Source organism: Martes martes (assembly GCF_963455335.1).
Source record: "Martes martes genome assembly, chromosome: 1".
NCBI lineage: Eukaryota > Metazoa > Chordata > Mammalia > Carnivora > Mustelidae > Martes > Martes martes.
In genome coordinates this window covers 105,940,879-105,959,186 of record NC_137888.1, presented here as the reverse complement: position 1 = coordinate 105,959,186, position 18,308 = coordinate 105,940,879, and the positions used below count along the sequence as shown (strand labels likewise).

The window sequence follows — 18,308 nt, the reverse complement described above, 5'->3', positions numbered from 1 at the left end:
CCAACCCTATGTGAAGGCACCCAATTTCATCAGTTTTCATGGAAATTCAGATTAAAACTATGATGTGATATCATACCTACACACCTATAAGAACTGAATGGATAAAGTGAAAAGGAGAAAATTCAAAAGTTGATGAGCTTATAGTTCTGAGAACTCCCATATATGGCTGCTGGAAGTCTGTATTATTCTGCATAGTTCAAAAAACCTGTGGCAGTATCTACTAAGGCTGAACATACCCCTATCTGATGAGCTAGCAATTCTACTCCTATTCCTAAAAACAAAACTAACAGAAATGTGTATGTGTGTGCGTGAGTGTGTGTGCGCGAGCACGTACCTAAAAACGAGAATATCCACAGTAACTTTTCATAGTAGCCAGAAACTGGAAATTATGCAAATGCCCATCAAAAGTAGAATGAATAAATAATGGTATAAAGAATTTTATGTATCGGAATGAACAACTACATATAAAAATATGAATGAATCTAAAAACATAATACTGAGGTAAACAAGTCAGACACACAAAAGCCCATACTCCTTTATGTGTCTCATAATTCCATTTATATGAAGTTCAAAGCAAGATGGGGCGCCTGGGTGGCTCAGTGGGTTAAGCCTCTGCCTTCGGCTCAGGTCATGATCTCAGGGTCCTGGGACCGAGCCCCGCGTCGGGCTCTCTGCTTATCGGGGAGCCTGCTTCCTCCTCTCTCTGCCTGCCTCTCTGTGTACTTGTGATCTCTCTTTCTCTCTCTCGCTCTCTCCGTCAAATAAATAAATAAAATCTTAAAAAAAAAAAAAAAAAAGCTAATCAGCGCTAGAAGCTAGGATTGTGATTATCCTGGGCTTAGGTACTAAAGGGGCACACAAGGAGGTTCTGGGGTGTTAGTAATATTTTATTTCTTCATCTGGATTCTGGTTGCACAGGGTGTTCAGTTTGTGAAAATTCACCAAGCTATGCACTTAAAATTTGTGCACTTTTTCTCTACGTACACTACACTTGAATAAGAAGTTCAAAATAAATTTCTGGCTGCACAGAAGAAATGAAGTGAAGCAGGAACTACCCAGACTGGGAGACAGGAAAGGAACAAGAGACTTGGTCTTGATTAGGTCAAAGAACAGGTTTAAGGAAGTAAGCAAATGGGAGGCGAGGGGGTGGCTATGGTTAGAGAATGGAATTCCACAATTAAAAACCTCAGAGGTAGCAAAGTTCCAGACAATGACAAGGCCTAGTACCATTATTTCATGCCCTAAATTCTGTGATTCAGGATGTCTCTGTAATCTCTAACTTTCCAGTCTATAAAACATCTGGGTTGTCCATTTCTTCCCAATCTCTCGGCAGGTCGGTATTAACGAACATTATAGAATATATGCACGTACATATCCTGGAGCGAGCACCTATTCACACTTTGCACTTCTGCCCGTTCCATCATTTTTTTCTCTTTTAAAATCATTTTAATACTTTTTCCCCCAATAATCTTCATAATGTTCTACAACTTAAATTTCATTTTTGCTTTCACTTACCCATCTGCCTAACTCCTTGGAAATGTGAAGGCTGGCCAATGTCCAGTCCCATCTCTCTCTCAAAGTCAGAGACAGTCATACAGCATTTTATAATGCCAGCATCTAACACTATAAGCCAAACACACGAGGCACCCGAATTACTACTGAGGATGATATCTACTCAGAAGTATTTTCTTCTCAGTAAACCACTAGTGACCATACTTACTATTAGTCATAGAGAAGTAAATTGTGCAAAGATGGTTTTTCTTCACTATGAACTAGTTTCATTCATATGAGCATTTTATTTGTCATTTTTTTGAAGATTTTTTTTTTTTTAGGGGAGAGTTGGGGGAAGGGGCAAAGGGAGAGGGAGAATCTCAAGCAGACTGCCCACTGAGCGCAGAGCCCAATGCAGGGCTTGATCTCACAACCCTGAGATAATGACCTGAGCTGAAATCAAGACTCGGGGGCTCAACTGACTGAGCCACCCAGGGGCCCTTGGCCATTTTTATACAAATATGTTCAAATATGGCTTTATATACAACCTTCTAAGCTTACTTTTGTTTCGCACTTAGTAAAATAACTGAAATGAGGATTGACCAAAATTAATCTCTTCATCTCTAAATGAAAGTTATCTTCTCTATCAGAAAGCAGTAAATAAGTATCATTATAACCAGCTATTCTTTCATTGACCAAAGCTTTCTGTGTCAAAATTTCAAATGCTACATCTTAACACCAATCATACATTTTTTAAGTTAAAATATACTCAAAGTAACAGCAACACCAAATGGATATAAAAATAGAAACTGAAGTCATACAAGAATAATAAAAGATACAGCTACAGAGAAAAGTAGTTTGCATCCTATGATGTGTTGGCTACAATCCCCAAAGTATAGGTGAAAGGGTAATAAAAAGATAATAGACCCAACTCACTCACAGCTATGGGGTCAGTGGGCATTTCTTTTGGGGAACGTCTGCAACATTATCTTTTAGAAAACTATGGATCCAAAATAGATTCATGCATTTAAAAATCTTTCTCGAATTTGAAAATAAAACTTCAAGAGGAGTCCTAAGCAAAAAAGACGGAGTTGAATTGTCATCGGATGTAAGATACATAAAAGTTCCCATACTTCACCAACATGTTACGTCCACAAAGTTCCTTGACAAAGCCTTTCTGACCTGCTACTTCAGAAAAGAATAACATCATTTCAAAACTCCAGGAAACTTTTTAATAAAGATGGTACTCATAAGATACACTGTAGAAGTTTTTCCTTTACATAGAAAGGCGATGAGGTACATTTCAAGGTTATATCTAGTATCAGAGGATGAGCTATTTGAGTGTCACTGGTAGAGATTATTACTGAAACATAATACAAATCTTAGAAGTGATGTGAATCTAATATTTCACCTTGCTTACTAAAATGTTTTCTCAAATCTACGAAGTATGAGGCATTTTACGGGGCATAGACATGAACAAGGCACGGCTTTTGCCCTTGAGAAGTTCACAGTCTAGATCACTGCTGTCCAACAGAACTTTCTCCAACAATGGAAATACTCAGCATCTGTGCTGTCCACTATAGTAGCCACTAGCCACGTTCCAACCGAGCACTTAAAATGTACCTGTACAGGGACACCTGGGTGGCTCAGTCCATTAGGTGTCTGGCTTCAGCTCAGGTCAAGATCCCAGGTTTCTGGGATCAAGTCCCACATTGGGCTCCTTGCTCAGCAGGAAGCCTGCTTCCACTTCCCCTGCTTGTGTGCGTGCTCTCTCTCTGACAAATAAATTTTTTTTAAAGATTTTTATTTATTTATCTGTCATAGAGAGAGAGAGCACAAGCACACAAGCAGGCAGAGGCAGAGAGAGAAGCAGGCTCCCGCTGAGTGGAGGGCCCAATGCGGGACTCGATCCCAGGACACTGGGATCATGACCAGAGCCGAAGGCAGTGGCCCAACCGACTGAGCCACCCAGGTGTCCCAGATAAATAAATTAAAAAAAAAATGTACCTGTACACCTGAGAGACTGAATTTTTAATTTTTACTTAACTATTACTAATTTAAATTTCAATTGCCGCATGTGACTAGTGACTCCCACACCGGACAGCGAAGATCTAGATATACACTATAATCAACCCAAAAGCATTAAAATCAATTCCGTAAAACGACCATGGCCATTAATATATACTTACCTCATTAAGTATGCTTTCCAGTGTCGGAGGAGTATCAACTTGAGGAATATCAAACTCCTTGTCATCAATCTAAATAGAGAAAAGAAATGAATGTTCATATAATGCTGCTTTCCCTCTTAGAATCATGAGGGTGTTTAAATTTAGTAGAACCATTACCAATTAAGAGACAAACATATCACCAAACTGATCATGCAGAGAGCCAACTCAATGATCCACGGTAGTAAGGACCAGGTCAAAAGACTACAGAACGGTTTTCTATCCCATCCACATATTCGGTGATTATCAAAGACAAATATGCACTGACGGCACCATCTTGACAGCCCCGTCTGAGAGCTTATGTTCAAGGACTTTGACATGTGCATTTTAAACAGGACAAACAGCATGTCTCATGACAAGCCCCAATTTTCTAAGCATAGAAAGCAATATACAAAATAATATACAAGGTCATAAGAAATATACAAGGGTCTGACACTACATTTCTTAGTTATTTCATAAATTATGGTGAGAAGTGATTAGGTCAAACAAATTGTGATTATATATTCTCCTGGTCACAAAAGCTTATTACTATCAAACCAATGGAGAAAAAAAATCACAGCACATGGGGCACCTAGCTGGCTCAGTTAACAGAGCATGCAACTTGATCTCGGGGTCATGAGTTTATGCCCCATGCTGGGTGTGGAGCCTACTTTAAAAAAATAAGCATTTTTAAAAAACTCACTGCACAAGATTTCTAAACCCACCACTAGCTCTATGATCCTAAACATTCATTTAACATAGCCAGCTGCACTTCAACTTCTTCCTCTCTAAAATGGATTATCAGAGTGTGAGGCTCAAATGAGAACATATGTTAAGGTGCTTCATAAATGGTAATGACATACACAAATGAAGAGTGATATTATCTCATAAATCTGCATATAGACTTCTATTAATTCATGCAAAAATGAAAGACTGAGTCTTTAGGTGACAGCTCTAACCATCATCATCACTTAACAAAAGCTGAATTTTTACCAAATCATTTTTGAATTCCAGTTCCTTGTCCAAATCTATGTAAGAGAATTTTGAAAGCGAAGCTTCAAGATTGAAAGACTTATTCAGCTCTTCTTCAGCAGTCTTGGCGCAGAGGCTCTGTTCCACATTTTCATGGTCTGGTTCATTTTCCATGTTTACTTATAATAATTATAATTCAGGCAATCCAAGCAAGTTTTTGTTTGTTTTAATATTTGGCCTTAGATCATGACGACCTCTATGATGATCTCTTTTCAAAAAAGGAAAAATATACATTATTTAGACTTTTCTTTCTTGATTAGACATCCTAAAGACTTACATGGTCAGACTTTTGTGGAAACTGATTCTTCATCAATCATCTGATTGTAAGGCAAAGAGAAATCAATATGGTTTGAGGTATGATATTGGGAGAGAGTTTCTATGGGAGTACAAAGGAGGAACATCTAACTTGGGAGTCTGGGAAGTGGGCCTACCACCCAAAGTCATTAGGTCTAGTGATAATGATAGACTTGGGGTAAGTTTTCAGCCACTAGACTTGGTACCATACAGATTTATGTTTTAACAGCAGGAGATTAATCTCGTGCCAAGAACTACAATTAACCCCTCCCAAACCTCAGAGTAGATCTCCAGTTCCCCTGGAGAAAAACATACAGGATCTGTTTTGTTGGTGGCATCCATCCAAGGCTACAGATCTCTCAGGGAGCTTAGTGTAGACACAAAGGACCCAGGACAGATAGCTAGCCACTTAATACGACACTAGCAAACCTAAGTGTTCAGATCTATTGTGGGAGACAATAATGATGCCAGAATAAAATAAGACCATGGCCAACTAGGGATATCTAGGAAGAAAGCTAGTCATGGAAAAACATGGACATTCTCAGAGAAAACTGAAATACTAAAGAAAAAGAAATGTATACAAATGTTTTACATATTTCATAGCTCTAAAGGATACAATGCAGTATCAAAAAGAAATAGTTGTCTGCCAAATCTCTAGACAACTAAAAACATATTCAGGAAAACAACGTAAGTTCAATGACCAAATTTGTTCTTAAATGTTTTTAGTTTGTGCTCTAATTAGGCTACAAGTGGCCAAATTCTTAAAAGTTCATCACTTAGCTCTGCCTGTTTAGAAATAAAGAAATAAAAATATGAAAATTTTAAAAAGCCACAGTAATAATGACAGTAAAAACAAAGGTCATTTTGTTTTCTAGACCAGGTGTTTTCCACAGTACCCAGCAACATGCAGTAACTCTCTGTGGAAAGTTTTTTCAAACTACACACAGCCCACCACCCTCCCAACCATATAAACTCCTCTCAATTCCACTCCTTAATGAAGTGGAGGCAAAAGAAAGACCAACAACTAAGCCACTGTAAGAACTAATTGTTTAAAAAGGAGTTGAAAATTAGTTGCTGGTATTGGTTTTGTTTTTTTTTTAATGCCCAAAATTCACTGCCAATTTTATCCAATTAGGCTCCTTTTTAAAGTATTAATGATGAATTTCACTTTGTTCAAAGTTTCATTTTTATCAGTTTAAAAGAAATGAGTATCTACTATTTGTAGAGACACGTAGACTACAAAGACAGACTTTTAGAGAGCTGAAACCAATTTTTCTCTCTAGTACATTTGGTATATTACCAAATACAGACTAAATTTATTTCACATGTTACAGAAGATAGACTAGAGTCTAGACTAGAGTAGGCTCAGTCCTACAAACACATGATACAGAATGCATTCCTAGAAGACATCACTGAGGGCACTCCATATCTGGCAAACATTTGAAAATAGCTTTCTAATCTCAGGTACTAAATGCACTTCTCCTTTTGCAGTGGGCCAAGGGCAGAAGCAATATTAACATTTATATGCCTTCCTTCAAAGAAGACAGATGGACTCATGACAAACTCCTTCTTAATAAAGCTCTCTTATTTGTATCATTTGGGAAAAAATTATTACAATTAGTCAAGGAATGTTTGCAAACATGCATAGTCTAATTCACATTTAGTGATTCCTGAGGACAGTTATTAAGTTTTATTCTTACACACTAAAATAATAGAAAAGACAATAGCCACACTCCCAAAAACCTACTTTTATTTAAATGTTTTAATAACTGAAAACATTTCATTCTTCACTTTGGTCTTTGCAAAATAACTCAAGAAGTAAAACAATATTTTTCTGGCTTTTTTTTTTTTTAATACCTCCTATCTGGTCTTAGTTAAGAGGTTCTCAGGGCAGCTCAGCATCTGTGAACACCATTATCACATTTGAGAAGTTTTAAATGATCAAGCATCCCCTGAAGAAAGAGCACCATCCTGCCATGCTACCCTAGTCGATTTCCAATCTTCACTTGACTGAGCTCCTGTTACCGTGATATGCTGGCAAAATGCAAAGAACATAAGCCAAAGAGTCCGTTAAAAATCAGTTATAAGGGGACCCTGGGTGGCTCAGGCGGTTAAGTGTCAGTCTTTGGCTCAGGTCATGATCCCAAAGTGCCGGGATCGAACCCCGCATCGGGCTCTCTGCTCAGTGGAGAGCCTGCTTCTCCCCCTCCCTCTACTGCTCCCCCCAACTTGTTCTCTCTCTCTCTTTCTCTCTCTCTCTCTCAATCTCTGTCAAATAAGTAAAATCTTTTAAAAAATAATAAAAATTAAAAGTAAAATAAAATCAGGTTTGAATCTGGGTTTTACCCGTTCCTACCTGTGATCTTGATCAATCTAAGCCCTCCATTTCTACATCTTTTAAGATGAAATATTTTGGCCATTTGTGTTGTTTGCCCAGAGCAGCACCTCTTGCTGGGGGAAGGGCTCCTTCAAACCATGTGGTTCTTGTGGAGGCTGCCAATCAAAAATCCCCTAGTAACAGAGAGGGCATAATGTCACCAGAGTGCTTCACTGGGATTCATTAAAACGGAACTGGTGAGGAAAAGCCACTTCCACTGTTCTCTAAACAATGAGGAATAAGGGTGAGTGGCACGCCCACCCTCTACCTGGCCCTGTTCTGCAGAAAAGGAGGTCATTTATTCAATATGTATCAACTAAACACCTAAACACATACTATACACACGTCACTGGAGAGCCACCTCTGCTAACAGAATTTACATTCTAGGAACAGATTCTCTAGCAAGAATGAAGTCAACCTACAAACAGAGGCAAGAAGAGGTAAGAGTGTCCTGATACCACTCAGGACCCCCAATTCCAATCTTCTATGATGTTTGCTCTGGCCACAGCATTCTGGCAATTTGGCCACATAAGTCAGCATCCTCTCCTGACTCTCTCTCTCTCTTTCTTCAGTCACTTACAACAGACAGTCCTATTAGAATGCAACTACCTATTTTGCAGAGCTACCATGAGGAATAATTGACATAATGACTGTAAAGCATTTAGAGTAACGCCTGGGCACAGAATTGGTTTTCAAGAAATATTTGCTATTATCATTTAAAAATTCCTCAAGATTTCCACATTCGTCCAAAGTTAAAGATCCTGAAGCAAGACTGAGTACTTTTGTAAAGGTCTATAGTTCTAAGCATATAGTAAGGATACCTTATTAGAAGGATAAACTCACTTCAGCTCTCAGATTAGAAATTTCTTCAAGAGTTAAATGGTAGGGGTTTTATTTTTATTTTTTTATTTTTTACATTTATTTGACAGAGAGAGAGACACAGCAAGAGAAGGAACACAAGCAGGGGGCAATGGGGGAAGGAGAAGCAGGCCTCCTGCCGATGATTAACGACTGAGCAACCCAGGTACCCGAGTATGGGTTTTATTTAAGATGAGTACAGCCCCGGGGCACCTGGGTGGCTCAGTGGGTTAAAGCCTCTGCCTTCAGCTCAGGTCATGATCCCAGGGTCCTGGGATCGAGCCCCGCATCAGGCTCTCTGTTCAGCGGGGAGACTGCTTCCTCCTCTCTCTGCCTGCCTTTCTGCCTCCTTGTGATCTCTCTGTCAAATGAATAAATAAAATCTAAAAAAAAAAAAAAAAGACGAGTACAGCCCCCAGCAAAGCATCAGAGATGCTTCAGAAAAAGTCTAATTATAATAATAAGTGTGATATACTACTAAGTCATTCTAAAATGCTGCTTTCATATCAACTTCCTCTTTTATCACTTACCGGCAATTATACCTTTACGTTAGTCAGCAAATTTATTCAACCCAAATAGACCTAGGAATCAAAAGATCACCATGCTCAGATTTTTTTTTTTTTTTTTTTTGAAAAGGAGAGTTCACTAGAGCAGTGTCCTCACATTTTTTAGAAACTGAGCTGTGCCTGAATCTCCCTGTGGTGGGCAAGATAATAGTGCCCAAGGATGTCTGTCCTAATCTCCAGGACCTGTGACTATGTTGCGTTACATGGCCAAAGGAACTTCACAGGTGTGATTAAATTAGGATCTGGACTTGCAGATGATCCACGCTGGCTCAGTATAATCACAAGAGTCTTACAAAGTCAAAGAGGGAGGCAGAAGAGAGTATCACAGATATGACAAGAGAAGCAGGGTCACAGGGGCGCCTGGGTGGCTTAGTCTGTAAAGCCTCTGCCTTCTGCTCGGGTCATGATCCCAGGGCCCTGGGACTGAGTCCAGCATTGGGCTCCTTGCTCAGCAGGGAGCCTGTTTCTCCCCCTGCCTGCTTCTTCCTCTGCATGCCATTCCCCCTGCTTGTGCTCTCTAACAAAGAAACAAATAAAATCTTTTTAAAAAGAAAGAAAGAAAGAAGAAGAAGGAGGGTCAGAGAGATGCTACGTTGCAGGTTTTGAAGGAGGAAGGATGCCAGGAGCCAAGGAATTTAGGCAGTCTCTAGAAGCTGCAAAAAGCAAGGAAATGGATTCTCTCCTTGAGCCTCTAGAAGGACCCCAGCCCTGCCACAGCTTCATTTTAGCCTAGTAAGACCAGTGCTGGTCTCGTATACTAGTGAACTAAAGAACTGTAAAATGATAAATCTGTATTATTTTAAACTACTATATTTGTGGTAATTTGTTACAGTAAGAATAGGAAATGACTACGCTAACAAACTTCGAATAATTTATTTCTGGTATTACTGCCAACATTCTGAAATACTAATCCCTCCCTCATCACTCGGTGTTGCCCAAATATTTACTGAGCAAGCTCTTCATTCCATACACAGACCAATGATGAAATGCTTAATATATGACGCTTACTATTACACATGTTGCAGACACTGCCTTCAGATACCACTTAAGGGCTATCCCAGTACAAAGGCTGGCAATAAACTACTGATAATTTCCTCCTGAGACAAACTCTACAACCAGTTCTCCACCCAACCATCCTGCATCCAGTGTTCCTACAGTTCTCAAGGGGATGCTCACTAAGCTGGACAGTACCTACAGACAATGTAACAGTTAAAATCAATGGTTTCTTAGTCTCTCTCAGGATGAAATAACATGAATCTGACAGGAAAATGTAGATCATAGAATCATGAGGACCCAGGGTGTTGTCCTCTTCTGAGCACGGATAAACTATTACTTTAATAGTTCTGATTTAAGATTATCTAACATCTTGACAGTTCTTAAGGCTATTCCCTCTTAATTAATAAAGTTATTCACAACCAATTAATAATAGATCCAAGGACCACTTAAAAATAAATATATGTATCATATAAACATTAATGACCCCATTTTTAACCCGGACTAAATGAATAACAACTCTAGAATGTGACCAGTATTAGGCTAGGTTAATATAGAACTCTTCCACCAATTTTTTGTTGTAGTAGTAATTTTGTTTTTACCTTGGCAGACCTTCCCTACTGTGCTCATATTCCAGGATCCTATTTAATTCACTGACACTCTTTTTCCTCCTAAAAGTGTCGCATGAGACACCTATCACAGTATGGTGAGTTGAATCAAGTTTTGTTTTTAACTTACTGTATCCCCAAGAAGGTATCATGAAATCACGATATGGAAAGAATTTTACATTCCAACTTTGTTTCTGGCTTTCCCAATCCAAGTATTTTTCTTCTTCTATTTCTTTGTTTTGTCTGTTTGTTTTGTGAGGAAAAATACAATAGATGATTAACTTCTATTTGTTTTCCACTCTCTCTCTCTAGTAAATGGACTCATTTTGAACAGCTCCCCAGAGCCTACAGTATGAAAGTCCAAATTCTACCCACAACTATTTGGTCAACTAATCTTCGACAAAGCAGGAAAGAATATTCAGTGGAAAAAAGAGTGTCTTCGACAATGGTATTGGGAAAATGGGACAGCTACATGAAGAATGAAACTGGACCACTTTCTTACACCACACACAAAAATAAATTCAAAATGGATGAAAGACCTAAATGTGAAAAGGAAACCATCAAAATCCTAGAGGAGAACATAGGCAGAAACTTCTTTGACCTTGGCCATAGTAACTTCTTATTAAACACATCACCAGGGGCGCCTGGGTGGCTCAGTGGATTAAAGTCTCTGCCTTCGGCTCGGGTCATGGTCCCAGGGTCCTGGGATCTAGCCCCGCATCAGGCTCTCTGCTTGGCGGGGAGCCTGCTTCCTCCTCTCTCTCTGCCTGCCTCTCTGCCTACTTGTGATCTCTGTCAAATACATAAATAAAATATTTTAAAATAAATAAATAAATAAACAAACATCACCAGAGGCAAAGGAAAGAAAAGCAAAATAAATAAATAAATAAATAAACTCTTGGGACTTCATCAAAATAAAAAGTTTCTACACAGTGAAGGGAACAATCAACAAAACTAAAAGGCAACCTACAGAATGGGAGAAGGTATTTACAAATGACATACCTGATGAAGAGTTAGTATCCAAAACCTATAAAGAACTTATCAAACTCAACACCAAACAAACAAATAATCTAGTTAAGAAATGGGCAGAAGACATGAATAGACATTTCTCCTTTGGAGAAATGTCTATATGTGTCACATAAAAAGATGTTCAATATCATAAGTTGATTTTTATAGTCATAAAAGATACATAAAAAGATATCATAAAAAGATGCTCAATATCAATACATAAAAAGATGCTCAATATCTATCATCATCAAGGAAGTACAAATCAAAACCACAATAAGATACTACCTCACACTCATTAGAGTGGCTAAAATTAACAACACAGGAAACAAGAGATGTTGACAAGGATGCAGAGAAAGGGGAACCTTCTTACACTACTGGTGGGAATGTAACTGGTGCAGCCACTCTGGAAAATAGGATGGAGTTTCCTCAAAAAGTTCCCTTTCTTCACTAAACTTTCTTGTTAAAAAGAGAAGTGAAGCAGCACCTGGGTGGCTCAGTGGGTTAAGCTGCTGCCTTCGGCTCAGATCATGATCTCAGGGTCCTGGGATCGAGTCCCACATTGGGCTCTCTGCTCAGTGGGGAGTCTGCTTCCCTCTCTCTCTCTCTCTCTGCCTGCATCTCTGCCTACTTGTGATCTCTGTCAAATAAATAAATAAAATCTTTAAAAAAAAAAAAAAAAGAGAGAGAGAGAAGTGAAGGGGCACCTGGGTGGCTCAGTGGGTTAGAGCCTCTGCCTTCGGCTCAGGTCATGATCTTGGGGTCCTGGGATCAAGCCCCACATTGGGCTCTCTCTGATCAGTGGGAAGCCTGCTTCCCCCCACCCTCTGCCTGCTGCTCTGCCTACTTGTGATCTCTCCCTCTCTCTGTCAAATAAATAAATAAAATCTAAAAAAAAAAAAAAAGAAAAAGAAAGAAAAGTGAAGGCAAAGAGTACCTGATGGGGCATCTGGGTGGCTCAGGTCATGATCCCAGGGTCCTGGGATCAAGCCCTACATTGGGCTCTCCACTCAGCAGGGAGTCTGCTTCTTCCTCTCTCTGCCTGCCTCTTTGCCTACTCTCTGTCAAATAAATAAAATCTTTAAAAAAAAAAAAAAAAAAAAAAGGACCCGAGACCTGCTGGGGGCATGGTGCTAAGTTACTATTATGTTACTATGTTACTCTTACGAATTGTCAGGCACAACCTTTAGCCATATTCTAAAAAAGAAAAAAACTAATTCTCTATGACAATATACAAAATAATAGTAAGAACTATGCCTACGAATATGTTATGCATAAAACCTAATATTATTACATGAAAGAAAAAAAGAAAGAAAGGGAGGAAGGAAGTAAAGAGAGGAGAGGAGAGGAGACACAGCCATGCTTCTCTGTATACTGCACATCACTGGGCTTGTTGACTTGCTTAGGTATGTATGTGTTCAATAAATATTTGCTGATTAACACAAGAATCGGAAGACAGGACTAACACCTGTGTTGCAAATTAAATGGAACAGTTTTATTACCTATAATTGTTAAGCTTCATAGGATATTATTTGACTCACAGCCTACAGGAATCTATGCCATAGTAAGCCAAGCTATAATTGAGCTCTATCTTTACGTAATCAGGCTTGTCAACTACTGCTGATCATATTCATCCCTCAGATATCAGCTAAAACTCTGCTTCCTCAAAAACACTTTTTTTGTCCTGCTCAACTGAACAAGGTTCCCAGTTAATATGCACTTATAACATCTTTCTCCTTCTTCACTAAATTTGTCACACTGCTATCATTTTTTCAGCATCTGAACCACCACTGCCTTCGCTGAGGACAGAAAGGAATACAGGTTCCAGGAGAGCAAAGAACAGATCTCCTTTGCTCACCACTGGATTCTTAGTGCTAATCAACCCACCAATCCCTCCCTTCCTCCCCCCCATAAGCAGCCAAGCAACACTGCATCAATGGCTTCGAGGGCTTCAAAATAAGGTATGGTTAGTCATCCTACCCTCAAAAAATTCCCACCTTGCAAGGTCCATTCTTTGCACCTAGATGAGACTTTTTTACAATCCTTAACACTGTTCTGTTTAAATGATCATTTAGTTCATGTATAACATGACACAGACTCCACAATTTCAGATGTTTTGTGTTCTTTTACATTAATCTAGCCTACAAGGTCAGGATGAAAACAGTGGAAATGTATCATAAGTCCATTCCATTTATAGGAATTCAGCTTATCTTCAGCACAGGTAAAGAGAAAAAAGAAAATTATTCACACAGAAATGGGGAATCTACACACCATTCCAGTCAATACTATACACTTCAAGGTGAGCATGGGATAGGAGGTTGGTACCTGCTGTCCTTCTGGTCAGTCTCAGTTCCTGAATGCCTCATACATAATGATTCATTTCACCTGTGCTCAAAATCACAAATAGCACGCCATTCCAACAGGGAGCAAAAACCAGCTGTGTCACACATCCTGAGAGATAGGTCAGTCTGTGCCATGACTCTTTCCCAGGTACCTCTCAGGGGTACTCAAGTTTCACTTTACTCATGGACTTCAGAAACAGACCCTATGTTAGATTAACAATGCCACTACATACTTGGGTAAGATGCACATCTGGCCCGAGTTTCCTTCCAAAAATATGCACATTTAGGCCCACAATGCTCAGAGCTGCCACCACGAAAAAGCCCAAACTCTGTTTCTCTTTCTCTTCTCTTAGTAAATGTCTAAAGAAGAGTAATCAATTAAAATTCAGGAAGTGCATATGGAACAACAAAAAGAAAACTGAACAAGGTTCCCAGTTAATATGCACTTAATAACATCATTCTCCTTCACTAAACTTGTCTTCACTGAACTTTCTTGTTAAAAAGAAAAGTGAAGGAAAAGAGTACCTGAGACCTGCTGGTAGCATGGTGCTAAGTTACTATTATGTTACTAAGTTACTATCACAAATTGTCAGGCACAACCTTTAGCCACATTCTAAAAAAGAAAAAACTAATTCCCTATGGCAATATACAAAATAATAGTAAGAACTAGGTCTATGAATATCTGTTATGCATAAACCTAATATTATCAGTTTTACATGTGTATGAGATAAATAAAATGAATTAAAGCGGGAAAAAAAATCACTTCTTTCTACCTTCCAGTAAGTCCCTACTATTATAAGAATTACTCTTCAAAGATCCATCCCCTCCCTTCAGAGAGCTTCTCCTAAGAAGCACATGGGTCTTGTGTAGGCTGGCATATACTCTCCTTTCTTTTTAACTAAACTGGTATGAGTGAATTCTTATAAGTTAAATGCAAAGAAAACAGGATTCTACTCAATTGTAGGTTGAGTAGATGTTGGCCTTCCAACTCATCTTAATTAGCTTCCAATTACTTAAATTGTCACCTCAATTTCTCTTGGTTAGGGGTCAAGATGGATGTAGAGTCACAAGAGTTTTTTGGGGGGGGTATTTTTGTTTTTGTTTTGGTTTGGTTTGTTTTGGTAAAGAGCAAAAGGAAACTTCTCACTGAACTGCAGAGGAAAAACAAATTTGATTACAGTTAGAACATCCCTTCACTATCTTTCCTTTGGAAAACTGCTCTTCCTCCACTCCAAACAAGTAATTTTAGTGATGCTACCAATCAAATACCCCAAATACCCTATCTTCCTAGCCAGAAGAGTAAGCACATGACAGTACCGTATCCATGTGGCCAATCATTGTCCTTCCCTGGAATTTGTAACTACTGAAGGTAGGCGTTTTCTCTTTATTCTGGGAAGATGTTAACACAGGGGCTGATAGAATGAAGATAATTCAAACATTAATTCAAGATTCAGTTACGACTAGAACAGTCTGATTTTACGCATACAGATTACACCTGAAGCTGTGGCTCAAGAGGCAATCCAACCTCTGTGACAACGATAAACAGATCTAAAGTTAACCATACTTCCCTAAGTGTAAAACGTCTCACTTTTCATTCACTTATATAACTGACATATGATATGAAATGGTTGAGATCTTCATGAAAGAGATATAGCTAAAAAGTGCCACTGGGTGTGGTGCATAAACAATGACTCTTGGAACACTGAAAAAAAAGTTAATTTTTTTTAAAAAGTGCCACAATGCCTCAATATCCTGAAGACAAAAAACATCCAACCACTGATGCTGGTCCAGATACAAAGAAAATGAAGAATAATCAAAACACTATTATCTTAGAGCTCTGAAAAGAATTTTTTCACATATAACTATGTCTTTTTGACATATATAGCCAGGAATTCAACCAGAATCCACCCCCCCCCCCACTTATCTTTACTCTGCTTTCTAATGGAACAGGCCAGCTATACCAGAGGATTCAGAATTTACTCTCTGCTAAAATTTAACCATAAGCAAACCCATGTCTTACACAAACATAGGTATATTCTCCATCCCCATTTGTATTAGACTGCAAACACACACACCTGAGATGTAATTGCCTCCCAATCACAGACATTCAGAGTTGGTGTCCTGCACTTGACAAGTAATTACCTCCCAATCACAAACATCTGGAGTTGGTGCCACAATTCAACAACCATGATTGTTCTGCTTATGTTTTCTTTTGGGGGAGCCGCAAGGAGAGAGTGTGGTAGAGGATGGGCATGCAGAGGACTCAAGCCTTCTGGTCCATTCTATATGAGTCTAATATTAGGAGGTTATGGAGGAGGAGGCATGCTTAGTTGAAGAAGGCTCCCAGCTGATCCTAATAACCCAAGGCCATGGAACCTCCCTGGCTGACCCTACTTCATCCCACCCTAACCTCCCTCGGAAGCACACCCAAACACTTTAGGTAGCTCTGTGTCCCTCTTTTCCCAGGTACCACACTTGGACAACCAACCAGGACACAGGAGTGGCCTCTAACTTTAGAGACCCACCTGTTCTCCTTCTGCTCACTCTGGAGCATACCTTGCAGGCAGAGACAAACTGGAACCAGCTTCACAGGGTGCGCACCAATCCTAAGAGGGGACACCTCACCCAGGCCTCGGCCTCACACTTGGGGAGCACACTCATCCCTATCTCTGAGGGAAGGACGAGCCCACACCTGTGCGCCAGGCCCGAAAAGCGGGCTGCACACCTGTTCCATCCTGGGGAGTACAGTGATCACCCGCCTCCTAGTCTCACAATCAGGGGAAGCGTGTGCACCTGTCCTCAGCCCCACATTCGTTACGAACAAGTGGAAACCGCCTGACCCAACTGCAGGCCAAACGCAGGACACGCCTCTCCACCCCACAGTAAACCCCACCCGGCCCGTGGGCCCCGGTCCAGTTAGTCCGCCTGGGGCTGCTCCGTCAGCCACTCCAAGGCCGCGCTGCCGCACGGGGAAAAGAGCCGAGGCTCAGGAACGCGGCGCGCGTCCTCCTTCCGCCCCGGGGACATCTATCTGCTCACTACTGTTCCCACCCCGTTGGCCTGCTCCCGGGAGACTCATTACCTGCCCTTGCGGCCATTCCAGCCCAGGAGCCCCCGGCCCGTGTGACCCCGCCCCCTGCTGTAGCGTCACGCACGCGCAGTATATACCACTGAGGTCCACACTTCCGCTTTCCTCCCCGCACTCTGGTCCGCCCCTCTGTACCACGCCCCTATTTAAAGGGCCAGAGATACAATGTCTTAAGCCAGGGATTTGATGGGGGATTAACGTGTGGGGAAAAGGAAAATGGAAACGGGAGGGCAGCACAGACGAATAAACAGCAGTCTTTGAGATGGGAAGAGAAACTCTCCGCCAGTCCTATGTCAACGAATTCATCTGATCTTTAAGAAAGTGAACCTACCTTCAGCCAGCCCAGATATGACAGTTGATTCCCAGATCTGGGAATATGAAACCACTAAATTTTTACTAAATCTTTTTAAAGACAAACATAGAATTCCCAGCTTTTTATTTTGCCAAGTAAGGACAATAAATACACACTAAAAACCGACTATTATCTTCTAACTTATCAACCCTGGTCCACAAAAAATACATTTTAACATCAAAAATATATGAGAGAGACACTCTCGAATAAAGGAGATATCTTTTATTTTATTTTATTTTTTTTTTTTTTTTTTTTTTAAGGAGATATCTTTTAAAGCGATAAAAATGTGTGTTTATTTCTCTCATTCTTCCTGAAGAAAGATGTAAGCTTTCAGGACAGACTGGATTTTAGGGCCACCACTGTAGATGACACTAGGCCCAAGACATAGATTTTATGTCTGCTGGGTCCTTAGTGAAGCAACTGAATAGAGGAATAACAGAAGATGCTCCTGGAAGGCGATTTAGAAAAGATTCAGTTAGGCAGACATTTATTGCACATCGGCTAGTCTCACTATACTTCTGGGCCTTCAAAGGACCCAGAAGTGAGTAAGACACAGCCCTGCCCAGGTGCTCTTTGTCACATAGACATAGTTACAGTGCAAGGCAGGCTGTTTTGAGGGCTATTAGAAAGGTAGGAGACCATCACTTTACGATCACAGATGAAGAAAAATGATGGAACACTTCAGGGAGGAGGTGGTATCTTATTAGGGCCCCCAGAGAACTTCAGTAGACAGAGAACAGGGAGAATGCCTGGCTGAGGAAACAACGGGATCAAAGACAGTACAGATCAAGATCGGGGACTGGCTGCTGCTTGATGTGGCTGTGGCGTGGGCAGTGGCTTTCAAGCTTTTTTGATCATTATAGTAAGAAATATATGTCAGCTATGACTATATATATAGTCATACACACACGCACACTATATGCAGTGAAAATTATTAAGGGGAAATTTCACTAGGGGCAACTGGGTGGCTCAGAGGGTTAAGCGTTTGACTCTTGATTTCTGCTCAGATCAGGATCTCAAGGTAATGAGACTGAGCCCCACATACTCAAGAAGGCTGTGTAAGATTCTCTCTCTCCCTCTCCCTTTGCCCCTCCTCCC

At 40.2% G+C, this 18,308-nt stretch overlaps 1 protein-coding gene across 2 annotated transcripts in view; it reads right to left on the bottom strand.

The window, feature by feature from the left end:
* The window catches only part of VPS8 (VPS8 subunit of CORVET complex), a 251,261-nt gene extending 234,334 nt beyond the window's left edge, over positions 1-16,927 (bottom strand). The window contains exons 1-3 of one of the 2 annotated variants that reach the window (XM_080796297.1): positions 16,853-16,927; positions 4,689-4,935; positions 3,681-3,749 (exon numbers count right to left, since the gene is read on the bottom strand). In XM_080796297.1, coding sequence (XP_080652423.1) covers positions 3,681-3,749; positions 4,689-4,841 — 222 coding nt within the window. In that variant the 5' untranslated portion in view covers positions 4,842-4,935; positions 16,853-16,927. Of the gene's footprint in view, positions 1-3,680; positions 3,750-4,688; positions 4,936-7,377; positions 7,533-16,852 lie in introns of those variants that run through there. The other variant, XM_080796298.1, reaches the window with a different exon arrangement.
* Positions 16,928-18,308: the final 1,381 nt, after the last annotated feature.